Genomic DNA, 27,484 nt, shown 5'->3' with positions numbered 1-27,484 from the left:
TTTTGGACCACTGATGCCTTATATGGTTGCGATCATTATTATGATCAATTTGATTGCTAAATGAATAAAATATTTGAATTTTTTACGAATTCTTCATTGTGAATAGGATGAGTCCTAATTAGAAAGTGTTTAAAATCTCACTAGGCTTACTGATCAATTTACAACGAAACATCTTCAACACCATAGATAAATTAAATAACAGTGCATTCGTATTAAGAATTTTTTTCGTTACTTTCAATAATGTGTATGCGTTATCACCTAGCTCTAAACCTTACAACACACAGAAAAAAGTTTTGTCGCATTTGCACTCAATCGCAAAAATCCACCTCGTATTCGCATTTCCAAACCTAATTTTTCTGTGTGTATTTTACTGTGCTTTCTTTCAAATACGCTTTGATGAAAATGTTCAGGTGCTCGGTAAAACAGTTAATTTTAACTCCACCTGACGGTTGATTCTCTACACACCTGAGGCATGCAGGTATAACGACGTTTTCTCATACAAACGATTCAATTTTTCCGTTGTTTTTAGCCACACCCATTAAAAATGTTTCACAAAATTAAGGTAAATTATTTTTATCAAAGCTAAAAAGAAATAACGGAATGATACAATGAGGGTAAAAATAATCTAGATCATTAATACATAAAAATTTCATATTTTACCTACAGCGGAAATGAAATATGTAGTTATTCGTTTCCTGCTAATATTCTGATTTGATTAAAAGAATCCATTCATTTGTTATCTAATCTGCATTTAATTAGTAAAAAAATCATTTGATCAAGTATTACTTACTTGTTTACTTTATTTTGACTCGCTGTGAATTGTGTTAAATTATGAAAATGCAAAAAAAAGAAATAGTTGAAATTTAATTAAAATCCGGGTGGAAAAAATATTACCTGTAACATCTAAATATTCCAGATTTGTCCCTCTGTCATTAATCGTCGTCAGTGGTATTCGTGAATGAAGAAATACTTGCGTTCACCGAAGACGACAGCACCTGAGGAAGTTTTCAATGAATGTCTAACCATTTTTCTGCATTCCACTCAATACATAAATTGATTGAGTAAGTATATAAGATTAGCAGTCAATCGAAAAATGTGCCTATCATGTCTATTGAACATTAAATATTTTATTCAGACGACAAATATGCAATACTTCATGAAAAATCTGTACAAACTTTACTTCTCCCACCAAGAGACTCAAAGTAATAATATTTATTAAAAAAAAGCTGTAAAATTCAGCAACTTAATTAGAATGTCTTTGTCCACCCATAACAGGAACATGTTATTTAGTATTATTAGTATGCCAATGGAATCACGCATATTTATTTTGATATTTCCTGACAGAGAAAATCATTTAGTACGTCTTCGTCGTTTCTAATATGAACGTTAGAAATATTCGTGTATTGTTTAATTTATTCATTGATGATTGAATTAATCAATTAATATAATTTGTATAAAATTATGTACTTTTTTCACAAATATTTACTCTATGTCTACATTGAAAGACATTCAGGTAGAAAAGTCAAACTGGAATGAGGCAAAAATTAACTGAGGCGAAAAAATGTATGAATTGAAAATTCAAAAATTTAATTCATTTTTTCTTCTTATAAATGAGCACTTTCTATCGTGTTCAATGTTGAATTATTTATTAAATGATAATAAATTACTTTCACTAATGTACCGGTGAGGTATTTTACAATTAGTAAAAAGGGTTTAGAGTTCTTTAAGAGATTTGTTGATTTGAAGCACAATTTAGAGGCACAAAATGAGCTTTTAGGGGTTAAATCTTTGGTAGGTAGTCATGCACACTGCACAATTTGCATGATTCTTAATGTTCTTGCTCTAAATGCATAAATTGCTTTTGCATAAATAACCATTGATCGTTGCTGGCTGCAAAAAACATAGAGGTTGAAATAAATTAATCATGAAATGAAATAATATTCTGTGAGATATTTATCATCATATTTATTAGCTCCTCAATATGGTCTCAAAACAATTATCGTTCAATTCTAATTTACATTTTTTCAGTTTCATTTATTACACAAAATAAAATGATATTCTCATCTCCATCCTCATTAATTAATCAACTTTACACCTAGTAAGGCACATGGCTTTTTTCTATTTCACCGCAGAGGTTTCATTTTTTTGTCTATATAGTTTCAACTCTGCACATAACATTGATTCATTTTGTAGTTACAGAACGATAGTAATGTATATAATTACAAATTAATGAAAAATAATACATATGCAAAAAGTATTTTCTCTTAGCATTGAATTCTTTTTGATTTTTATGTATTCACAACGTGGTATTTTTCACCTTCATAAACTATACAAATTCAATGGTTTTCATTGTGAAAACGGTGCAAAAAATTTTACTTTAAACTTTTTTGAGTATTGCGGCAGCTTTTTCACATCAAAAAAATGTATTTACTGCACATGTATGGAGTACATAGCTACAATTATTTCCTAACCAAAGCCATTAGAGTATGTTATCGTATTTTTTCCTCCCATATCCATCACCATTCATGATGCACACAAATTTTTACTCAAATAACCATTGATTTTGAACCACTTCTTCTAACAAAATTAGAAGTTTTTTTATTATTATAAATTGCCAAAGATTGCGTTTGTGTGCACAATATATGTGCTTACAATACATACAACAACGCCCAATGTTATTCATTGAAAATAATTTTAAAAAAATGTCGAGAATTTTGCCCCAATTGGCATGAAAGGTCAACCAGCAATAATTCGAAAGTTATGTATAAGTGCTCTTTCAATGTTTAAAAGCATAGTTGTAAATAATTACCTTATTTTCGCGGAGACACTTTTAATCGCCGTCTTTTTTTTATGCAAACCTTTCACTCAACTTTGCAATTCAGATTAAAACAACTTAAGAAAAAAATTGATACAATGAAAAAATTATATGAAATATTATTTGTTAGCATTGTTTTGCTAAAACCAGATTCAAATCTTAATTTAAAAAAAAACTACCTATCTAAGAAAAACATTTCTGACATTTTATAAAATTCTGTCCCTTCTCTAATCTAAAATACTCAATTTGAATATTTTGAAATTCAGTCAATATCATCCTCTTTTCTTTTTAGAATGGACATGGCATTTTTATCCATGTTTGTAAAGAGTTTCCGATCAAGAAATGTTTGCTTATTCGAGTTTTCCTGTCATATTAAGGATATCAATGGAATATTTCATTAAAAAATAATTAAAATGATTTCTATTGACTTTTCAGCATGAAATGCTATTACACAAACATTTCTTTAACAGAACTTATCCCTTAAAATGTGACTCATTGGAGAGAAGTTTTGATATTTTTTACAAAACACACTCCAGTAGATTCGTTCGTTCGTCTATCTCCTTGATTTCCCAAAGGTTCCCGATGATCCTGGATTCATATTTGGTCGCCTTTGCATGGTGGAATTGGCGCCATCGTTAAGATCCAATCCAGCAATCATTTGAGCAATTTCGCGCTCCTTTTTCATATCGGGTGGATTGAATTGCAAACTAGCCAGGGAACCGTGACTCCTACTGCGGTGTTCCTGGCGGATGGAATAGCTGAAAGCCCGTTCATTGAGGTGTCCCTTTCGCCTGTAAATGCCCGTACCGCCAGGAGATTCTGTGCCTGAATTTCCAGAGTCTTCCAAACCAGCAGCAGCACTCTGGGCCAATTTGCGATTACTCATTGCAAGTGGCCGAGGTTCGGGTACCACTTGAGGCGGAGTAGGGTAGGCAAACAGCGGTGTGGGTACCGGCATACCCAAAGGGATGGCATTAGAGCGCCCATTCATTACTTTTTCCTTTTTCTTCTTTCCCCCCTTGCTACCCGGCGTCTGGAGTGTGGCATACTGTGGTGGTAGCATGAGGGATACAGGTGGTGGCATGGGCAAGGGTATTGCCATTGGCATCATGGGGGGTCGACCTGTGGGCCCGTGCCCATTTGTGTAGCCACCTCGATGTGTGAGTGTGTGAAACTGACGGGCTGCTGCATGCCCCGGAATTGGGCCATATATCATATGTGGGGGTGGGTGGCGAGTAAGCGTGAGAGAACTGGCATGCACGGGTTTTGGACGGATGAGTGTACCAGAGAGACTTTGGCTACCAACACTGTTGCGCTGCTTCTTATCCTTCTTCTTCTTAACTTCCTCTTTGGGCGGAGGGGGTACTGGCACTGGGGCGCTTATTTGACGGGCGCGCGCCGGTCGCCCCAATGTTGATGTACCACTAGAGTAGATGTCATATGGACTCTCGAGGCCACACCCATCCAATTGATCTGTTGACCCTGTCCACACCTTATGATTCTCATCACCGTTGTACATCGAACCATCACCATCGTCCACAACATCCAGGTCAGCACTACTTGCATACACTGAAAGGCAAAAAAAAATGTTTATTACTTTTTTTTTATTGTCATTTATTTGCTTTTCATTATTGAAGAAATTAAACATAAGTTTTTTTTTCTTCCTTTCAGCCCTTTTTCCAATACTCTATAAAAATATTGTTCTTTTTTATTACCACAATGTTTATAAAACAAGGCAAATTAAAATACTAAACTATGATCGATATTGATTTCCTTGAAACAGAAATAAAATCTACACTTTCCCAAATTTACGACCGACTAATAGATAATCAAATCCACTTTTTTAATGCATTCCAATGCTAATTGTTTCCTACATAATATATGTAGGAATTTTCTAAAACCTTTCTAAAATAAGAACAGCCTACCATAAAATTACACCTCAATAGATCACCTGGCTCAAAATCCTAATGTTATGACATAGGGGCTTGGTTCGTAACACTTGGACCCGGCATGGTATAAACAATATATGTATTAGTTGATATTCCACATTATAAGAAAGCCGAACAACGGGTAAATTATGCATAATATTTCGTCAGTGAGTCATGAGTACAATGTTCCAAGATTAAAAAAAACCTTATCTGCAATTTAAAAAGCAAAAAAAAAACTCCTAAAGTGAAATTATATATCAAACGTAAACACAAAAATAATATATATTTCACATGTTTCTCTTTCTACAGCAAAAGTAATACAGAATCATCTACTTTGTAATTTCTTTCAAATTAAAATTCAACCAACACCTTACATGATCATGTTTTAAAGAAATAAAAGTTTTTTTTTCAAAATCACTTTCATTGTCTATTTCCTCGTAGAAACTGATCTTTTTAATAAATTAATTTGTAGTTTTTCTGTGTTCGTTACTCATGCAATTCCAAACCACAAAATATCACCCAGATCACCAACATATTGCATCATTATGTATGGTCAATGGTTGATCAGATTGATCGAAATCTCTTTTATTTCATTCACGAGAAGTATCGTAGACATTTTCTCTGTCGTGTGATTTTAAGGAATTTTAGTAATAGCATTAATTTATCCAAAAGGCTGACTTTTCTTATTCTCAAAAAAAAATCTTATTCTTATTTTAAAAATTGATTTAATTAAATTGAAGAAAAATTAAAGAAGATCTGCTTTCCCGTGGTCTTGAGAAAAATTATGAAAAATTCTTTACTAACTCACATTTGCCCGGGGATTGATGTTAACTAGCTACAATTTAAATTACAAATTACATGGTATTTCGAGAAATAAATTACCACTCCTTCAAATTTATGCCACGAAGAAAAGAAAATGGTGTTGAGGTTTACTGCAAAATATGCAGTCTTTACATTACAATTTGCATCATTTTCTCAGAAATCTATTCTACATAGAATTATGTCGTATACTTGTAAGGAAGCTATAAGATCATTAGATTTATGATTAAGGAAGGATTGTTAGAATCAAAAATAATTTTGGAAAACTAAACTTTAGAGATTTTTCCTTGCAATTTTTCTTTTTCTTCCAATTTTTTGCCTAAACCCTTCCTATTCGATTTATTAAAAAAAGTTCTTATTCTTTGCAAAACTCAAACAATTTCTTTACTGATGCAATGTATTGTAAATACCTACTACTACCTACTCAATAATATATTCGATAAATCTTTTATATTTGAAAGATTTCACTTTGATTCTCTCAAGAAAAATCATACTTCTCAGTATCCATACATACATACTCTCTCAAATAAATCAATGATGCTCAACTGTATAAAGATTATGTCCAAGTTCATCATTGTTTATGATATGATATAATCAACAGGCAAAAGGATAGTGATCTCACAAACAGTCTGTATACAATTTCCTCACGACTTGAGCTTAATGAGTCATAATAATGAAAGAGCGTAAATGGCGTTTCTTTAACATATGGAATATAGAATAAACTTTTACAAGTTTTTGTAATATTTTCTTTGACATACAAGAGAGTCTTCACTCGCAAGCCTTCGAGAGATCGCGAGGAGGGAAAAACGCGAGCATATCGAGCGATCCACCAACTAACTCACAGACAGAATGCACATTGAAGCGATTTAAATTGTATGTTTTACGGTGGTAACAGACTCTAAGAAGTGTTTACTTAGTCGGAGTATATGCATTGCATAGTATGTTATTATTATGTATGAATGTATGTTACATGTATATAGTGCCGGCTCCACGTCACATTTATGCTTGAAAAAAAAATTTCGAGCAAAAATTCGTGAAAATCAAGAGCAATTTCTGTAGCATGTCGACCATTACGATTGGCTTTCCAATTGACTTTGCTCTAATTTCAAAATCAACACATAAGTACCCATATACACAACGTGTACCACGTCATAATTGACAAAATCTCTCATTGAATTTAATTTTAAGTTGGCTAGTTTTATAAAAATCTCTTTAGGTATTTACCGTTCATTAAATTATAACTCCAGTCCAGCGTATACTTCTTGGCATTGTTGTGAATACATAGTTTGTTCCATTCAAATGGTAACATAGATAGCAATTTATGACATCGCAAATTATTAAATGGAGAATAAAAAGAGTTTCGAATTCCCATTGACTCTGCTCATTTTAAATAAAAAGACTAGATGTTGAGCAAGAAAGCACAACAGGAAACGGTAGACCCGGAAAAAGGATATGAAAAGTTTCTACTTCTCTGAAGATTTCTTTTAGAGCTTTTTTAGGAAGTTCATCGATTTAGTAAAGGTGTTTTTACGTCTCTTTCGCATGAAAGATATAAAAATAAGAGAAACCCACGCGTATTGAAGAAAAAAAAACTACAAAAATACTCAACAATCAAATTTAAGTGTTTTCTGGTGCTTTCATTACGAAAAAAACATAAAAGAAATATGTAAGTTAAGAAATAAGAGATGAACAATTCTGCAAATAGTCATGTGATATTTGCGTGTGACAGAAAATGAAATGTCTGGAGAAGACGTAGAAGACTTCTTTTCAAGACTTGGAACAAATTATTAAGACCATTGTTTGTCTCATTAAATAATTCCCTCTTCTTGGAGTCCTCCTCATCTTTTATTGAATACGTTCCCGCTATTCTTTATAATAAATTATAAAACTTCTATACCGTGAACATTCTTGCTACATGACACAATACACATAAAATACGGACAAATACATATATGTATCTACTTCTAAAAGCAACTCTTCTGCATTAGCACATCATCTTAAATGTTATATACGGGTTGCTTTTTAACGAGCTCAAAGTGAATCTCAATTTCAAAAGAATTCACCTCAATGAATCATTTCTCAATTTACTGATTTTTTTTTTATTGCGGACTATTGCACCTCACATTGTTTTTACCATACTCTATCTCACTCAATCACTTTCATTTGGAATTAGTAATGTGGAAAACAACGTTCCACACTGTTCCCTTTCCGTTTTATTAAAGCAATAGAAGAGTTTTTATTTTAAACCATATACACACTTAGAACTTACAATATTGCGCTAAGTAAGATATCTTTAAATGAATTCATTGAAGATCTTACGAGATTTCAAAACTTTGTTATAATCATTTAATTGCGAACGTACACATAAATGAATTTTTTGAGTCTTGTATTTATTATTTCAACGTTATGATTGAGGTAGGACCACACAACTGATCCAGTTGAAGATTGCCACTACTACCGAGCGAAAGGTGATTTTTTCCTAACAAAATTTAACACCTAAATCACAATCGTAATGGCTACTATCCAGTTTTTTTCTATCGTTAGATCTCAGCTATTCCCATTTATGAAATCCTCTATTAACTATTTTGAAAAACCCAAATTCCTGCTTCGTTCTAGTCGTCTCATTCTTTTTGAACCGAATTGCCTATCTTAATTTACTGTCTTATAGGAATTTAAATCAGCCTACAAATCGCAACATAAAATCCTAGATCTTTTAACCCATAAAACTAACAAATCCATGTGTAGTTTTTTAAAGAAGTTAACTTACAATTTTTGACTGTGAATGATTCTACACCATTCGATATAGGCTGTCGTCCTACACTATTGAGAGTCGTAGTACTGCCGGTTCTTGATCGCCAACCTTCACCATTGGGTTTCCCAAGAGTCCCATAGACACTACCGGATGTGCTACCCTCGAGCTGCCTAGCATAGGAATTGTCAGCATAAGCATGGAAGCAGCATCGGACAAGTGCATTAGCAGCTGCTTCCCTTTTGCATATGAAGACATGACACTCTAGTACTTTGATGCCCGTAGTTCGCCGCAAGATAGCAGCAAAAATGGGTGGATGTTGGGCACGGGGTGTCCGTGCAAATGGTGAGTCCAGTGGGAGAAACTTGGGCTCTGGACTAGCATTACGCTCGGGGATGAGCACCTGTCGCACAGCAGCGCAGTAGTGAAGGGAATCAATTGGGAAGAAGCGTGTTACTTGTTTCCTATTTTCATCTACATTCTCAAGGAGGATCCCATTGGACCAGACACTGAGCCACGAATCGATCCCTTTGGCGCCAACGGCACCTTCGGATGGGTATAGCCCCTTGAGGGGTTCCTGAATACCCTGCAGACCATCCTTGCTCTGGCGTGGCACAGCACTGCCTAGATACAGTACACGGCAACGACATATTGGTGTAGAATCACCCATTGTGGGTCACACACGATGAAGCACAATCACCAGAGATTCTTATGTCTTCTTCTTCGTTCCCCCAATTATTTTTTTCTCTTCACCAGTGCTTCGTCTTCACTCCACAGGTATTCCTCTTTGAATACACATGCACACTTAAGCAAGAAAAACGTCTTATTCCATGAGACAACCACTTTGAATTCCACCACTACCTACACATTCATCGTCTCCTGGTTTCGGGGAAATCTTGTGAGGTGGAATGTCTTTTCAAATATGGCGTCTTCCACGATTAGCATTCATCCACAGGTGTGTCACAATAGAGATTTTTTTCACAAGCACACGATCATTGCTCCAACGAAACTATAAAACTTATTTTCGCTATTGGGACCAACTTGACTCTCGCGTGAGAGCACCTATATGTGCTTTCTTTGAATAAAATAAAAATCACACACACCCGATTAATAAAACCACGTCAACACTTTTTCCGTAGGTGAGGATCAGGTAAAAATCTCAAGAGTATTTTCTACACTCTACGCATATGTTCACTCAATAACGGTTCAATAGCACGACATATAAAAAAGTGACGACCAACACTGTTGATGATACTTTGCAGTATGCACGAATATGTATAGCAATACCCAGAGGCCAATGAATTGTGCCACCGCACTGGAAGTTTACACCTGAGCAGCAAAGTGGTTGTTGGCACGGCAGAGGTAAACTCAAGAATGGCCGCCCAGACGATTGTACGATCGCGATCCAGTCGCTAAGACGAAACTCTCCAACTGGTTTGTATGAGTCTCTCTCTCTCTGTTCAGCACCTTTGCAGGTGTGGAGATGGTGTTTTGAGAATATTACTAGCATCTCTTTCTCAGGTATTTCTAAATACCACATACGCGACACAAGTATGTAAGCCCACGAATTGTGCAATAGGTGAGACGGGCGAATTGGATCTCTCAATTTTTCATATATCCAACAAAACTTATACTGAACGTGCCAAATGGAATCTTGCGAGAAAGTCGACATCAAGGAAAAATTCCAACCTGTCGCTTTGCCAATTTTATAAATATGTACATTGATTGTATATTATGTATTCAACTTTATCACTGCTTGGTCAATACTCAAGAAGAACTGACCATTTTCTTTGCCACCATCAAAAATGATCACTCTAAGCTGCGAGATGAATTAACAAACAAGCATTATTTGACTTTGCTGATTTTTTAGTAAAAAGATAGATAAGAATAACAAATTAAATCAACTTAATTATGTTACTTGCTTTATTGCTATGTATCACATCTATTCAAGCAGTATATTCATAGTATATTTCATGAACAGAAAATTCATTTTTATATGTGAAAAGATGAACTCTTTTGTATTATATTGTTCTGTCTCCCATACATTCCAACTTAACTATCTTAAAGATCTCATCCATATCAAATTTTTGGAATTTCTTTAAGAGATTTTCGTCTTCTCTTACTGGCCATGAACCCCCACATTCACAGCTAGTGTCCCACTAAGAAACCCTACTTTTACTCAATAAATTAAAGATTTAACAATGGGGCATCTTCTTTTAGACCGTGTAGTAAAGGGATGTTCTTAGTCTGGCCTCAAGATTAAAGTCTTTTGGGGTAACCGGATGTTGAAAAAGAAAAAGAAAATTATAAATAGCAAATCACATCACAACCTGGCAATGTCTGGTTGGGTTGTCTTTGGTTCTCATTCACCAACAAGAATGCCTAAATGAACCTGAAAAAAAAATCACAATAAAAGTGCAGGTGTACTGCAAAAGAAGAAGAAACGAAAGGCAAAATGTTAAATTAAAAGAACCAAAAAGATTCAATTTAATCATCAACAAAAGAAGAATCCTATTTTTGCTAACTTCTATTACTTCATTCTCTGAGAATATCATTGATATTTTATTGCTTTGCTCGAGACATCTCAGAAAAAAAAACTAAATTTTGCAGAAAACATTCCAAAGAGCCGAAATCGGCATTCAGCAGTTAATGGTGTAAACGAGTCACTAAATTTTCACGACACCAATACCCAAAAATTTCTTTTCAATCATTCCCAACCAGTTTCACATACATATGATGAAGCAAGTTCGCGATCTATACATAATAAATATACAAAAAAAATGTACATTTTGTTTATTGAAAAAATTTTAACGAATTGACATGTATTCAAGCGTTTTTAAAAATACATGTCCAATCCTATTACATATATAGTAAGTAACTGGCTAGCAGTAATCCTTACTTTATATGGGCTAGGCTACGTATGTACATAACACCACTGCTATATATGTATGACGTCATGAACCTCTCCATAAAACGGCTGGATCAATTAAGAAATACCAAATGACCAAATCTGGCACCACAAGATTCGATCCTAAAGTTATTTAAGAAGTTTAAACTTTAAAGCTCATGGCAGCTAGAACCTCTCAACTATTCAAGTTCTAACTTTACTGCAAATACAGTTAACTGACTACCAAAGTACTGGACGTTAAACAGGCAAAAGTGGGCTTATTATATCATTTTTATAGACTATTCTGACAACTTTACTATAAGACGCCAGAGCTTTGTTTTTTTTTGGGAAATATTCTCACTCGCAATTAAAACGTTTATTACCTCGAGGAATATGAAAAGCGATAGAGAAGAAATGGATCAAAAATTTTTTTATGTAGTCTTAAAGTAAAGTATATAAACTTCTATTGTCGTCTGGTGTGAATGAAAAAATTGCGTGACTCTCACAAGCGCTTGTATCACACCACAATCTGCTTCTTGAAGCTCTCTCGCGCATAACTATCACATTCAACTTAAGAAAATATAAATTCCACATGTATATAATGTAAGTAAATGGCCCCCTAAAGCCCCCAAGAGTATGGATGCGCGCCATGTTGAGAATGGGAATAAATTCTGCATACAATTTATTAATTTCACTCTGGGAATGTTAATATTCTATTCGATAGGTGAAATATAGTGGATGGAACAAAAGAAAGGCTAACATGGTGCAAAAGGGAAAATAGGAACAATAGGAACATCTCAGAGAATCTTTTATGTACACTTACAACTCATCTATGTAAATCTTTGCAAATTATGCTAATATTTCTATTTATTTTAATTTTATTAAATTATATTTTTCTAAATCGTCAAATTCATCTTCTTCACTCCACGTCACTACAAAATTTATGACTTTTCTTTATGTTGTTCTTAAAGTAAATGAAATCTTATTATAATCACATTGTCTTATCGCTATTGACAAAAACACACCTTTTAGGTATAAAAACTAATAACAAAGTCATACTGATAATGCCCAGATCTTATGTAAAAATTTTATTTCTCATCGTGTGGTGTGTGCGTGCGTTATAATTTGATTTATGAGTTGAATTAAGGGATGAATCCTTGTGTTTATTTGTGAAATGAGTAAGTTGATGAATAAATGTGGCCATATCTCGGCTTCTATTTTAGGAGAAATTTTGAGCACATAATTTCTTTCTTTTAGATAAAAGATTTTAAACTAGGCTAAAGTTTGGTAAACTTCTAGAAAATTTATGACTAGCATTGCGACAGATTTTTAAATTCTAACGTTCTAGATTGAGAGATTTTTTTTGCCTTATTTAGCTTGCATTCACTAGGCTGCATACATACTAGAAGTTAAAACCACATTTATATGGAATACCAAACTAAGCATCTAGTGATAAATCACCTAATGGCAATGTCGATTTAACTCTGCGTGTAGATAAAACGAATTCATAATATTCACACAAGTGGCATAGATACCGAGGAAGCCGTCTGATAAGAAAATTTCATAAGGTTAGCGGTGATGCTATCAGTGTTAAAAATATTCTTGAGCAAGTCGGTAGCAAAATTACATCCACGCGACATTAAATCGGGATTAATAAAATAATTTCTTTAAATAAAATGGCCGTTCCCAAATGGCTAAATCGTGATTTTTTTGAGACAGCCCTTCGGCAGTATGAAAAGGATGAAAATCTTAAAGTTACTGATGTGGAAGTGAAGAGAATCCTTGATACCAGTGAACCAACAACTAGTGCAATCTTCTCAGCTTCAGTGTCCTACAGTCTCTTTAATAGCACAAATGAGAATAGCACCAAATTGATTGTAAAAACTCCAGCATCCATTCTTGAGGACAACAGTGATGCTGTACCTGCTGAACCCTCAATTGATCCTCTTTTTGAGACTGAAATTGAAATGTACACGAAAACTCTGCCAGCCATTGGAAAATACCTGCTGTGTTCGCTAGATGAGAGGGTCTTCTTTCCTAATCTAATTTATCATTCTAAGAGCCCCCATTATGTGTTGGTGTTCGATGACATCACCGATAAGGGTTTCGCCAAAGTCACCAACCAGTTGAATTTTGAGAATTCCAAACTAATTTTCTCCAAATTGGCAAAATTACACGCATGTTCGATGTTCTTGGAGCAGAAAACAAACGAGGTGTCCGATTACAAGCAAGGTCTCTTTCGTGTTCGTCCTGATGGTGTTGAACACATGCTAAATTCAATCAGCAAGCTTATCGATGAAATTGCAACATGGCCCAATCATGAGAACTATGTGGAAAAGTTCAAGAACATTCATGAAAATTTTCACAGGAAAATTCGACGATTGTACAGCGTTAACACCCCCACTGATGGCTACAATGTTCTCAATCATGGGGATTTTCACTTCAGGAATATGATGTTTAAAACGGACAAACAAGGAACTGCTTATGATTTTATGCTAGTAAGTCTTATCAGTTTATTAAGGGGGTTTATCGCAACAGTTGAAGCCGTTAAAGCCTATATAGAAGTAGTTCTATATAGAAGTTTTAATTAAAATTTAAAATTTCCTGAATTAGTCGCTCGAAATCAATTTTTTTTGAGAGAAATTATTTACTTTCATTAAGAGGCGGTGCTAAAGAAAAAAATCCATTTTAAGCTAATTGATAAGATTAAAAATGATTGAAAATAGAAATTTGTTCAGCACTGATGAATTAATATTAGACTTAAAATGGTTAACAAAATCACTAAATTTTCTTTTTTCTCTAATTAGGTAGACTACCAAGTTTGCATTTGGGGCTCCCCTGCCCTGGATGTTATTTATGCCCTCTACATGGTAGCATCAAAGGACACGCTGGAGAAGCACCGTGAAGATCTCCTTACGCACTATTACGATGAATTTGTGGCTGCCCATCGAACATTAGGAGTCAAAGAGAAACCTCCCTCGAGGCTTGATTTCAATACTGAACTTATTCGACATGGAATTTTGGGTATAAAAAGTTATGAAATTACTCTCGGAATGTTTGCACATTAAACTTTCTTTTACTTTTTGTAGAAATGATCATTGCTGTCTGTTTTATGCCATACGTCCATGTGGACTTTTCCAAGGTTAGCATAGATGACCTAATGGCAAATGGAGAAGCATCAAAGGACGTTCGTAGGGAGATATATGGGCATCCTGATTATAAGAAAGCCATCCAGGAGCTTTTACCAAAGTATCTAGAAAAAGGATTCCTTGATTAACATTTTTTCTTTAAGTATTTCGAATAGTAGAACATTTTGTAGTTTTTTTTATTAATCGTTTTGTTATTAAAAAAATATTTTTATGCTTATAAAAAAAATGCCGGGGTTGTGCAAAATTTAGAAGAAATCAACATTTTTGCCTAATAATTATTGTATTTAATTAATCAAAAATGTATATCTTACTGTTAATTATAATGAATTTTATAAGAAGTATGTATTCTTGGTATTTCTGTAGTATCAATTCCTCCAAATTGCTCGGCTCGCCACCCCCAAAGATCATAAAAAAGATCTTCTATATAATAAAGAAAGGATTTCGTTCCTTTTCAGCAAAGCATTTTCTACACCGTTTGACTGATCCTGATGAAATTTGGTACAGATGCTCCTTGTATCAGACCGTTTAAGATGGCCGTATTCATTTCCCCCCTGGAGCCCTCCTTCGTAGCGCCCCAATATAAATTTTATGCTTTTTTGACTACTTTTTGAATTTGGCGCCCTTTTTGGTACATTTTGTTGAAGAAGAAATGAGATAGATGCATTTTACTGTTATCCGACTACCTCACACATTCAGTTTTTCGCAATTTTCCCGCGTTTTTCGCCAAATTTACCGACCGGAAGTAATTTTTTGCAATTAGGAAGCGACGCCGCGTTGATTGGCATCGCTGGTTTGAAAAGTTCGCGAAAATCCATTTCCGGGAAAAGCGAGTCGTGTAAAATCCCCAACCGTCAAAATTTCCGCGGGCCCAAAATTCCCCACGGAGGAGCTCCCCGGGCACTGCGGAGCATCCAAAAGTATCCCAGGACTCCCAAAAATGCCTTTTATGTCCAAAAATTTGCAATAAAAACCAAAAAATCGCAGTTTTTTGGAAAAACAAAAAAAAGTTCGTTAAAGTTCAATTTTTCACATAAAAACATGCGCGTCTTAAGTTTAGAAAAATACGGTATAAAAGTACGTCGAAGAAGAAGAAGAAACAAAGTCAAAGAAAAGAAGAAGAAGAAACAATGGCTGGTGACCAAGTGCAGTTCCATCAGATCCTTAATTCCCTCCTCTCCGTGGATAATGATATCCGGCAACAGGCAGAGGTATGTAAATCGCGAGTCCGCGAGTTTCTGCATCCGGTGTGGTGGTTTTTGTGCACTATCTCGTGGCACCTGACCCACGGGGAAGGCGTGAAAATTCTTTGACAACAAACAACGTGCTTTGGGCACACATCAGGGGCGCGCTCAGACTCGCAACATCAAGGTGGTTTTCGCACAACGCAAAAATTATCTCTTGAGAATGAGTCACACGGGCATGTAGGAAATGTTCTCATTATGCTGCTTTGGGGGCACGGTGTGTGTCACTGCAGGAAGTGATGCTCGTGTCCGGGAATGGCGTGTATGAGTGGGCGACAGCCGGAGCGTCATTCCGGATATTCCCTCCAAAAATGAGTTGTTGCCAATGATTGTATTTCACACGAGTTTTATTGGATTTTTAGGAGGCATACAATAATATGCCCATCGGGGATAAGATCACACACCTACTGCTGGCCATCTCCACTCCTACCTTGGCAGAAGAAGCCCGACTGATGGCTGCTGTGGTGCTGCGAAGACTCTTCTCATCTGAGTTTCAGGAATTTTATCCCCTTGTAAGTTTTTTTCACTTTAAAATCATTTTATTACTAAAATTTTAACAAAAACTTCTTTCTGCTAAAAGCTTCCACCGGAACATCAAGCGCAGCTAAAGCAGCAGATAGTAACCCTCGTGCAGCAGGATGAATCCCCCAACATGCGTCGAAAGATTTGCGATGTAGCAGCAGAAGTAGCCCGGAATCTTATTGACGATGATGGCAACAACCAATGGCCGGAATTCCTGAGTTTTCTCTTTCAATGCGCCAGCACAACTAACTCCACCCTCCACGAATCAGCCCTTCAAATCTTCGCATCCGTTCCGGGAATTTTTGGGAATCAGCAAAATCAGTACTTGGAGGTTATCAAGCAAATGCTGACCAAGTCAATGAGCCGCGAGGCTACTCCTGAGATCCGTTTCCAAGCCGTCCGCGCGGTAGGAGCTTTCATTCTGGCACATGAGAAGGAGATGAATATCCAGAAGAGCTTCATCGACATCCTGCCGAGGATGATCTTCATTATTGCCGAAAGCATTGAGCAGCAGGATGATCAGACGCTCATTAAACTTCTTATTGATCTGACAGAATCATGTCCAAAATACCTCAAAGCACAGATTGAAGCTATTTTCGAGATGTGCATGAAGGTGTTCAAGAGTCAGGATGTTGATGATGCATGGAGGCACATGGCACTTGAGGTGATGGTTTCACTGTCTGAGAATGCCTCAGCCACAGTACGGAAGCGCTGCGATAAGTTCATCATTGCCCTCATCCCGTTGGTGTTGCAAATGATGACTGATCTGGAGGATGATGACTCGTGGTCTGTGTCCGAAGTCACTGAAGAAGACAACAGTGACAACAACATTATTGCCGAATCGGCTCTGGATCGTCTAGCATGTGGTCTGGGTGGAAAGACAGTTCTGCCGCAAATCATCGATAATCTCCCCACAATGCTCAACCATGGAGATTGGAAGCAACGTCATGGGGCATTGATGGCCATCTCAGCAGTTGGTGAGGGGTGTCACAAACAAATGGAATCTATTCTGGAGAACATTATGAGTGGTGTGCTTGTCTACCTGCGTGACCCACATCCACGTGTTCGCTATGCTGCCTGCAATGCCATTGGTCAGATGTCCACTGACTTTGCACCGGTGTTCGAGAAGAAGTTCCACGAGCAAGTTGTCCCTGGGCTTCTTAGTCTCTTGGATGATGTGGAGAATCCGCGTGTCCAAGCACACGCTGGAGCTGCCCTTGTGAACTTCAGCGAGGACTGCCCCAAAGTTATTCTCACGCGCTACCTCGAAGCTATTATGACGAAGCTTGAATTCATTCTCAAGATGAAGTTTAAGGAGTTCTGCGAGAAGGGAACTAAACTCGTCCTTGAACAGGTTAGTTTCTTTACTGATTTAGACTTGATTGATTTAATTTACAATCTAGCTCTCAAAATTAATTTCTTTTAACGTTCAATGTGATCCCAGGTCGTGACAACAATTGCCTCAGTTGCTGACACAGCTGGCAAGGAATTCATCACATACTACGATCGTCTCGTGCCATGCCTCAAGTACATAATCCAGAATGGCAAGACAGATGACATGAAGATGCTTCGTGGGAAGACAATTGAATGCGTGAGTCTTATTGGTTTGGCTGTGGGCCCCGAAAAGTTTGTACCCGATGCAAGTGACGTAATGGATATGCTACTGAAGACACACACTGAGAATGAGCTTCCGGACGATGATCCACAGACGGCATACCTCATTTCCGCCTGGGCGAGAATCTGTAAAATTCTGGGCAAGCAATTTGCACAGTATTTACCCCTTGTGATGGGTCCCGTGATGCGTACGGCATCAATAAAGCCCGAAGTGGCCCTTCTGGACAATGAGGAGATTCAAGATATTGAGGGCGATGCAGACTGGCAATTTGTGAATCTCGGAGAGCAGCATAACTTTGGCATTCGCACGGCTGGACTAGAAGACAAAGCATCAGCCTGTGAAATGCTTGTTTGCTATGCACGTGAACTAAAGGAAGACTTTGCCGACTATGCTGAGGAGGTTGTTCGTCTTATGGTACCAATGCTGAAATTCTACTTCCATGACGGTGTCCGTACAGCTGCAGCGGAATCCCTTCCCTATTTGCTGGATTGTGCAAAAATTAAGGGAGTTCAGTACCTTCAGGGGATGTGGCAGTACATCTGCCCCGATCTCCTCAAGGCGATTGATTCAGAACCCGAAGCGGAAGTTGTGCCCGAATTGCTGCATTCATTTGCAAAGTGCATCGAGACATTGGGACCGAATTGTCTGTCCAATGATGCCCTAGAGCAAGTATTGAAGTTGATTAATAAATTCATGGAGGAGCACTTCCAGAAGGCAGAAAAACGTGCTCAAGCACGGAAAGAGGAGGACTACGATGATGGAGTTGAGGAACAATTGGCCGAGGAGGATAACATCGATATTTACTTACTTTCGCGCCTAGCCGATATTATCCATGCGCTTTTCCTCACCTACAAAGCTAACTTTATTCCCTACTTCAGCCAATTGATTCCGTATTTTGTCAAATTGCTCGATCCATCTCGTCCGTGGTCTGATCGGCAGTGGGGACTATGTATTTTTGATGATTTAATTGGTGAGTTTTTTTTATTATTCATTATTTTTCTTTAAAATTTCCTTCAAAATAAAATTTATTCTTTTAGAGTACACTGGGCCTATGTGCGCTGAATATCAGCACTTCTTCTTGGAACCTATGATTCAGTACGTGTCAGATAAAAGGCCAGAAGTACGTCAGGCTGCTGCTTACGGGTGTGGTGTTATAGGTCAGTGCGCTGGTGAGCAGTTTGCAATGGCATGCGCTCAGATGATTCCGCGATTGGTGGAAGTAATCAACAGTCCCGGAAGTCGAGATCCAGAAAATTCTAGCTCCACTGAGAATGCCATCTCCGCCGTCACCAAGATCCTCAAATACAACAACACAGCCTTGACAAATGTTGATGATATCATAAATTTGTGGTGAGTTTTGTTGTTGACCAAACGAAAGGTGTTGTTGAATGACACAACGACACGGCGTGTGTGTGCTGATTTTTTTTTAAATGTTAACGATGATTTTTTTATCTTGAATATATCAATTTTTGTTGCGTAGGTTCTCATGGCTGCCGGTGATTGAGGAGGAAGATGAGGCCCCGCACGTGTATGGGTACCTGTGCGATTTGATTCAAGCGAATCATCCTGTCATTCTTGGTGTCAACAATGCACACCTCCCGAGGATTTTATCAATAATTTCGGAAGTATTTGTGCGTGATCTTATTCCGGTACAGCATCCTGATGCAACAAGATTGCTGGGCATTGTGAAGCAACTCGAGCAAAATCCAGAAGTCTTTCAAGCATGCATTAATGTTCTAACGCCCGAACAGAAGCACTCCCTTGAGCAAGCATTCAGGGATATGACGACGACTTCTCAATGAGGTTACTACTTTTTATTTTCTTCCCATTATATCTCGACCTCTTTATTTTACTCCGAATACGATGAGAACAATCGTTTTTATTTGACGTCAAGAATAAAACACGAGGTAGATCTTTATTGATTTTCACGATTAATTTTTTAAAGAAAAATGATTGCATGTGTCGTGAAAATCACGAGGTGAGTCACGTGGTGTGTACGGGAATCTGTTTTACTTACTAAAAAGTTATGCATGATATTCAATGATGATGTATAATACTTCAGGTTCAACATAATTAATAGTTTGGAAAACACTTTAAAAAAAAAACAATACAAAACTGTTAAAGAAAAAAATACTTAATAATACACCTACCTTTTGCTTCTTACACACAGATTACTCTTCTTCACCACCGTGACAAAGCTTTAATAATAACTTCCTTGCAATCATTAAGAAAAATCAACATTGTTAAAAATTAGCACAACAAATTGCAAAAAATCTACATTTAAAAAATATACTGGCCTATTTACATTTTTTTTTCGTTATATTATGCTGTGAGAAATATTTGGTTATTTCATCTCTAACAAAATAAAAAGAAAAAGAAAACACATTAAATAAAATTACAATTATATTGCGCGAATGAAAGTGAACAAGAACATTGTAATCTTTTAATTATATATACATATATTAAAAGTAATGCTTTGTTATAATGCAGATCCAAGATGTAAAATTAAAAAAAGGAAAAAAAACTATAAACTAAAAAAAAAGTTCTGTGTAAAACATCAGTTTTATGAATCCAAATTCTTGCGTGAATTAATAGTAATGAGGATATGGTGAAAAAAATATAAATTTCACATATTTCTTGAATATTTTTTGTTGTTCTCAAAAGGCATGAAAGTCAATAGTTTGGAATGTCTTAAGGTCAAGGCCGAAGGAATTGAATTTCATCATAATTCTCCCTCTTTTTGCACAAAGTTTCTTTCACTCGTTGACGAATTTTATTTTCATGCATTGCAAAGTCGTAACATATTCCTTATTCTTAATCGATAAAAAGTAATTCTTTAATAGGGCTTCAAGTTAGTTCAGTAGCAATTTTATTACATAAAGAGTTATTTTGTTACAAGATTTTATTTATTTTAAAAAAAATGAAAAATTTTGACCCACTTATTCCTCTGAAGGGTTAACCCTTTAGGGACCATTGGGTCCATACGATGAGTTTTTGAACCATCTACGGGATGGTTTAATAATTATGGGAACAAATTGGCCAAGAAATTAATTTTATATTTAATATTTTTAATAAAAATATATTTTTAAAAAATATTAAATTTTAATCAAATTCTTAGCTAATTTTTTAATCTCAAGTTTCTTATTTTTTTTTTTTTAATTTCTTATAATTCAATCACAATCTCTAATTTCTGAAACATGATTATATCCACAGTTTATGCTGAAAAAGTCAATCACGACGTTTTAAAGAGGAAACCTCTCTAAGTTCATCAATAAAATAATTATCGCGATAGAAAATTTAGAGTTAATTTATTAATGTTAAAACAGTGTTAATAATTCTATACAAAAAGGCATTTTTTGGAAAATACGAAAAACTTAAAGAAATGTAATCATTTCTCCATTCACTTCCGGTTAGAATTCTCAAAACTAAAATCAAATACCTAAACTTTATACTATACATACATACATTTTGTGATGAATAGCATAAATTTCGAGCTTGGAGCTTGAAGGGATATATCCCATTGAAAAGCCCCAAAATATATATTGAGAATTTGCATTGCTCACAGGGATAAACTTCGGGTGCGAGTGAGATGGACTATGGGTGTGTGTGTGCAAAAAAAGGGGGAACATTGATGGGATAGGTAAGGTTGAGAGGGATACGAGCTGTATATTCTGCGTCGAAAAGGTCGATGAGCTTTTTTGGTGTTTCTCCTTTGTCTCTGTCGCCCCTCTGTGCATATTTTGTTGGGAAACGCGGGCGGTGGGTGGAACAGAGTGAAGAGAAATCGCGAGGGTTTGGGAAGCACGTGCCTGACCCACACTCCAGCAATGTCGTCGCACTCCCAGGCTTACATATACCATCACAGTCACTCCTCGCCTCAACGTCACATGTGTATGCTTTGACCGTAAAAAATCAACGTACGGAATTTTGGGTTATAAAAATAGGAAGTTGTTAATTTGCACCATCAACTCTTTGTGCGAAAACTAATATTTCTATAGAAGTTTTATTTAGTTTTGTTGAGAGAGATGAATTTACGAAAATTGATAAATTAATTTGCACAGCAATTACATCGTCGTACTCGTGGAGTGAGATTACACCGAAGGAGGGAAATGATGTGAGGAGCATCAGCGAGAATCGTATAAGAACCAATGAAAAACAATTTTTTGATAATTTTCCTCTTCGCATCATTCCGTATATCGTAATCATTACAATAACAAGGGTACTGTGAGCGTTATTTATCCATTTCTTACAATTCACTTTGATTTAATTAGCTGTGAAATTCTTTCTGCTTTAAAAGATAAACTTGAGATGAAAAAGAGAATGAAAAGAAGAAGATAATACGCGTTAAATAAATCAAGGAATTTAATATTTTGCTTTAAGAACTTTGTGATTAATTTTGAATGAAAAATTCAATTGAGCCTTTCTTCAGCATAATTCTATATGTTGAATGATTAAATCAAGTTATTTGATACAGACTCTCATGCATAAAGGGGACATTACGTTATAATGTGCCCATAAGCCCCCGAATATTTCTCAGAAAAGAGAACAATAACGATTATATTAGGGCACAAGCCACATGTTCTACAAAACTATAAATAGCTCAATATATCATTAATCTGTATCAATCTCAACATATCAGGAAAAAAATTCATTAAAGTCAACATAATTAATGAAACGCTTCCATATTCAATTGAATATTATGTACAGGACATTAAGGGTAAAGAATAACAAATGAAAGTTCATCCCATTCTGAAAAAAAGAGGTTTGTTTGCGTGATTAAAAGAAGATTCTTTGATTGGCTTCCATGGCGAGAGTTTCCGCTGCAAATTCTTGGAACACTCCATGCCTCTCGTGTGAAACTTGGAGTGCTGGCGCGTTGCTCAGGTTCGCATTGTGCGGCAAGAAACGTGGGGGCTTCGTGCTGCTCGTTGTCGACGAGAGACACTGCTGCCTCGCTATGCTCGTCGAGTAATCTGATTGCGACTTCATTCGTGGTCGGTCACTTAATCGAGCGACTTCTCCGCGAAAACTCCTCTGCTTGCCTTTCTTTACGGAAACCATATTTATAAAAGAAGGTACCTACGCTCTCGTGTTAGCAGTAAGTGTTTTATGTGAGAAAATCTTTATCGGTGAAATTGTGAAGAAATTGTTTATCTGTTTTCTCAATTTATCAACTTATTTACGTAAGTATAAACATTTTTATTTTATAAAACTATTAAGTTTTAATCTTATATACCTCGCACGGGTTGTTTTGAATAAGAGGACGTCGTTTACTACTTGGGGGTGTATCCTACACTGAAGCACGTTTTTACTATATTTGAGCGTAATTCCCTTAATGTTGAGCTTTTTTGTGTGAGCAACGACCCACTCATCAAAGCTCTAAAGATGTTTGATAAAGTTTATGACATATTTATATTTTTATCTTCTTTCTCCTCATTATATTAATATATTTTATTATCATTAAATTACTATAAAATCAAAAATAAGCATAAAAGTCAAAAGTTGTTGAAAAAAAGAATCAAAAAGTTCTAATAAATCAAATTAATTAATTTTTTATTCTACCGGTTTGATATTTACTTCAGCAACCAACAATTGTCGTCGACATTTAGCAGGTTGCTCATGCAAATCCCATTCCTCTGGGTGATCCACTTGTTCTGCCACGCTTAACTTCTCATAATGGAGTAGGAAATCAATTTATTCGGGACAGAGAATCACACAAAGTTTTTTTTGTATTTTTAATCAGCTGTTTTTGGGGGAAGCCAAATGAATTTCTCTACCTATATATTGAGAATAAAAAAAAAGAATGCCGCTGAACTCATGTATATAAAGCGCGAAAAAATAGGTAGAAAGTGGCTATAAAAAAAAGAATAATTCGATATACGAAACGTACTTTTATTCATTCTTACGCGAACGTACAAATCAATCTTAAATGGCTAAAATGTAAAACTCCTAAATCACTTTTTATAGCCATATAACTACACGTGTAGACAGTACTTTTCTCACTCTTTCTATTTCTTCTTCTCAATCTCGTCGCCATCGTTTATGTTTTTTGGCCTTTTGGTACATAATTTAAGACGCTACATTCCAAAAAATCGAATATATTCCACGATGATACTTAAGTGAAAAGAAGAAGAAAAAAAAAACTTTATGTGAGACACGCAGCGCAAATTTTTTGTGCATGAAGAAAGAGAAAATGGTCCCAAAAGTGAGGGGGTTTCGAACTTTGTCATAAAATATAATAATACTACTACCGTGTGCACTATTTATCATAAAATTGGCGTCTATAAGGTCATATGGGATTATGTATTTCTACCGTTCATTTTTATGTAAAGTAGTTTAGTGAAAAATTAACAGGTTTATTGCAAGGATTTATTTTAATCTTATTGGTAGTGAGAGGCAGTATTAGGACTAACTTAGCCTATGGAGCCTACAGAGAGATGAATAAACTCCTTTAAAGTTGAGGAGATCAATAAACTTTTTGTTCTTCAAAATTTTTTAAAAACTTTTTTTTTTAGAAAATCTTTTGACAATTTCTTTGCAAATATCCGTGTGTAAGACTCCTTCAAAATTTGCATAATTAAAGATGTTTTGCATAACTTGATTATATTTACAATCAGCATTGTGGAAAAATTATCAAAATATCTTCAGCCTCGCACACGTTACAAATATTTAAATAAATGATTAAAAGCTTTCGCCACATTGTATGTTGGCATTATAAAAAATATATAAAAAATTAACAGCCAAAGTAGAATCCTAGAACTATTGGCCCCTCGTTCCAGTTTTATGCATGAGAATAATTTCTTTTTAAATTGTAGCTATTTCCCAGTTTTAAAGTTTCGTACAAAAAGTACACAAATAGATTGTTGACTTTTTTGAAATTTTTTCAGCGTGATAAAAAGAACGACCTTTGCGAGTTAGTCATTTTATGCGCGTGTAGTGTCCCCCTCTTTTCAAAAGAAAAAAAACCTCTTTTGTTCTTTCCTCAAAGTTGCAATCATCGAGTTTGTGTGTTTCAGAAGGGGTTTTCAAGAGGTGGAGAAGATGGAAAAGAAAAAAGAAGAAGAAAGAGAGTCGCGACAGAGACAACAAGAAGCCCCGAGAAAACGCCTCTACACGTGTCGTGCCAAAATAGCCCATTCTGGTCGTCGTATATTTTAAATAATGCAAATCATTTTGGATTGTGTATTATTCATAAAGTGAAATTGTAATTAGACTCGATTAAATTGTCAGCTCGATTGATAAGACGCAGCTATGATTGTTTTCCTTGAAACATAGAGCTTTTATGTTCATGCTAGAGATTAGTTAAATTTGCGGACTCCCAACATAAAGAAAATCTAAAAATAAGTTAAATAAATTGAAAGGAAAAATTACTTTTTTCTTTAGGACTATAAATTAATATCGCGTTCGTATTTAAATTGTCATTAAATGCTCTCAATTATTGACACGTTAATGGGCCATATATGCGATATATGTTACCTACTTCCTGCGTTTTTACCTGCATTTACACACTCCACATGCCGCAATTTTTCATTGCATCTTATTCTCACGGGCACACTCATCAGTTTCCCTTTCAAAAACTCCACGTGCAAGTGACAAGCATCTTTTTCTGATGAAATGTAATTAACTTTGTATGTTGCTGTGCCAATTGGCTTCACTTTTGTGAAAATAAAATTCACGCTGACGATGAGGTGCAACGATTAAGAGGCTGATTTATCACAATCCTATCCCCTCATTCCTTATAGAAAATCTCCACTGGTACTTGATTTTTCTTTAACTATGGCATAAAAAGTTTAAAAACAACAAGAAACAAGATTGCCGCATCATAAAAAAATTGCTATTTTCTCATTTTATAAATTGTATTTATTGGTTACTATAAACTAGTCGGCGTGTCTGTATTAAATCATCTTTTCATTTCCATGGAATAGTCATAATGAATTGGTATTCCAGAAACGTGATAAATTCCACTATAATTAGTACAAGGTAGCTTGGAAATTCCACTGAGAGTGTTGGTAAAAAAATCATATTTTATTAATGAAATTATATTGATTTTAGATAAATTTTGATATGTTATAGATAGCTGGATTCGATCTTAACATAGAATTTAAAGATTTCTTGTCCTTTTAGACATTTTTTTAGAATATCTTAAGTATTTTATAAATGAGCTATTGCTCATTTTACTATTTTTAACAGAAAAAAATCCGAAAATGATTGAAGCTTGAATTTATCAGCCAAAGAACTAATTTTTGAAATATTTTTCTTGTTTTTCATTCATATTTTATTAAAAATTGTTCATCTACCTGGATCTGATATAATTCTACCCGTAGGCGGAGCTTTGGTGCAAGATTAATTTAAATAGAGTAGAGGGAAGAACCCCTGAAATGTATTCTGAACTATATACGTATATGTTCATTATACCTACAAACTCTCTTGCAGGCGTTAAAAGCGGTATTTGGTGTTTATTATAAATTAAATTATATTGGACATATGAGGTATTATATGTAGCATTACATATTAATGACGACAATGAATATGAAAATACGAGAGAGGAGGAAGGCAATTGAGGAACGAAGAAACTCACGATATGTGACATATGCTTAATTGGATCATAATATTTACTATGATTTCATAACCACCAACAGGCCACATGAACGCGCTTTTTTTCGGTCCGCGTAAAATTACACAGATTGGTGAGCAATCGCTACACGTGCCAAATAATTTTAGTCATATCTCACAACTGTGTTGACTGTATTAGAGAGATAGGCGGAAAAAAAGAAAGAAAAGGTATTTTATACACTGAGAAGTTTCCAAGTAATGCACTGCGAAAAACAGCAATTTGAACTCAATTTGATTGTTTTTTAATGGATATGATTACAGCACTTATTTTTTTAAAGTATTTCTTAGCTTTGATTTTTTTTAAATTTTTAAATTGAAACACACCTGTATAAAATCTCTTGATATTACCAATTTCTTTGAGCTTAAATCACGTATTTTTTTTCAAATGTCATGACCTTGTTTTATTTGCAGAATCCATCTTATAGTGGCATCATGGCTCCCACAATAAGTGTGGCAAATGAGAGGAAGACAAAGTGCAGAAAATCACAGAGAAGAATTCATCACACAAATGCATCTTTAGTATCAGTTATCAGTTATGGTGGTGAGTAAATAAAATGAAACTAAAGTAGTTCCCCATGACGAGTTTTTCATTGTAAATCAGTCTCTTCTAATTTTAATTTTATCTCTCTTTAACCCTTTTAACTTTTAGTAACTTCGAAGAACTTTTTTGCGAAACTTGAAGCTTTTTGACAGATTATAAAAAATATGCCCGTCACAAAATCATTCAACCGGCTGTTTCAAAATATTGTATAACTCAAAATGATATATTCTTTCTCGTGATGATTTAAAGCAGTGATGGCAATGTAAACACAGAATAAATACGGCAACCCCAATTTGTGGCGCCTGTGGCGCCATCTGTTGAGAGCTTTTAAAAAAATATATCTAGGCGAAAGTCGCGTGAATGTCGCGTGAAAATCAATTATATTTTCTTAAAGAAAGTCGCAAGATTTCTAGGGAAAGTCGCCTGAAATCCGGGGTTTATAAGGCGATTGTCGCGTGAATGTCGCGTGAAAATCAATATATTTTCTTAAAGAAAGTCGCAAGATTTCTAGGGAAAGTCGCCTGAAATCCGGGGTTTATAAGGCGATTGTCGCGTGATTTTCAAACTGAAAGTCGCGCGAATGTCGCGTGAAATATACCGAATTT

The 27,484-nt window shown here is 35.4% G+C and overlaps 3 protein-coding genes across 4 annotated transcripts in view; 2 read left to right on the top strand and 1 right to left on the bottom strand.

The window, feature by feature from the left end:
- Positions 1-1,943: 1,943 nt before the first annotated feature.
- LOC129787567 (uncharacterized) lies at positions 1,944-12,127 on the bottom strand. Its single transcript, XM_055823280.1, has 2 exons — positions 8,330-12,127; positions 1,944-4,384 (listed from the first exon to the last, which is right to left on the bottom strand). Exons 1-2 carry the CDS (start codon positions 8,979-8,981, stop codon positions 3,369-3,371), a joined length of 1,668 nt encoding a protein of 555 aa, XP_055679255.1. The 5' UTR covers positions 8,982-12,127; the 3' UTR covers positions 1,944-3,368.
- A 665-nt stretch (positions 12,128-12,792) lies between these two features.
- Positions 12,793-14,701, top strand: LOC129787596 (uncharacterized). The gene is made up of 3 exons (XM_055823313.1): positions 12,793-13,696; positions 14,006-14,222; positions 14,288-14,701. Exons 1-3 carry the CDS (start codon positions 12,875-12,877, stop codon positions 14,473-14,475), a joined length of 1,227 nt encoding a protein of 408 aa, XP_055679288.1. The 5' UTR covers positions 12,793-12,874; the 3' UTR covers positions 14,476-14,701.
- Positions 14,702-15,445: 744 nt separating this feature from the next.
- The window catches only part of LOC129787515 (importin-5), a 16,650-nt gene continuing 4,611 nt past the window's right edge, over positions 15,446-27,484 (top strand). The window contains exons 1-7 of one of the 2 annotated variants that reach the window (XR_008750238.1): positions 15,446-15,555; positions 15,951-16,100; positions 16,169-17,464; positions 17,555-18,695; positions 18,763-19,075; positions 19,206-19,528; positions 26,750-26,879. Coding sequence is in view for 1 of the 2 variants with exons in the window: in XM_055823203.1 (XP_055679178.1) it covers positions 15,475-15,555; positions 15,951-16,100; positions 16,169-17,464; positions 17,555-18,695; positions 18,763-19,075; positions 19,206-19,527 (3,303 nt within the window). In the remaining variant the exon portion in view is untranslated. Of the gene's footprint in view, positions 15,556-15,950; positions 16,101-16,168; positions 17,465-17,554; positions 18,696-18,762; positions 19,076-19,205; positions 19,529-19,895; positions 20,368-26,749; positions 26,880-27,484 lie in introns of those variants that run through there. The other variant, XM_055823203.1, reaches the window with a different exon arrangement.

The sequence above is a fragment of the Lutzomyia longipalpis genome, chromosome 1, assembly GCF_024334085.1.
Source record: "Lutzomyia longipalpis isolate SR_M1_2022 chromosome 1, ASM2433408v1".
Classification (NCBI taxonomy): domain Eukaryota; kingdom Metazoa; phylum Arthropoda; class Insecta; order Diptera; family Psychodidae; genus Lutzomyia; species Lutzomyia longipalpis.
The sequence above is the reverse complement of the archived record's forward strand: the minus strand, read 5'-3'. Positions and strand labels throughout refer to the sequence as shown.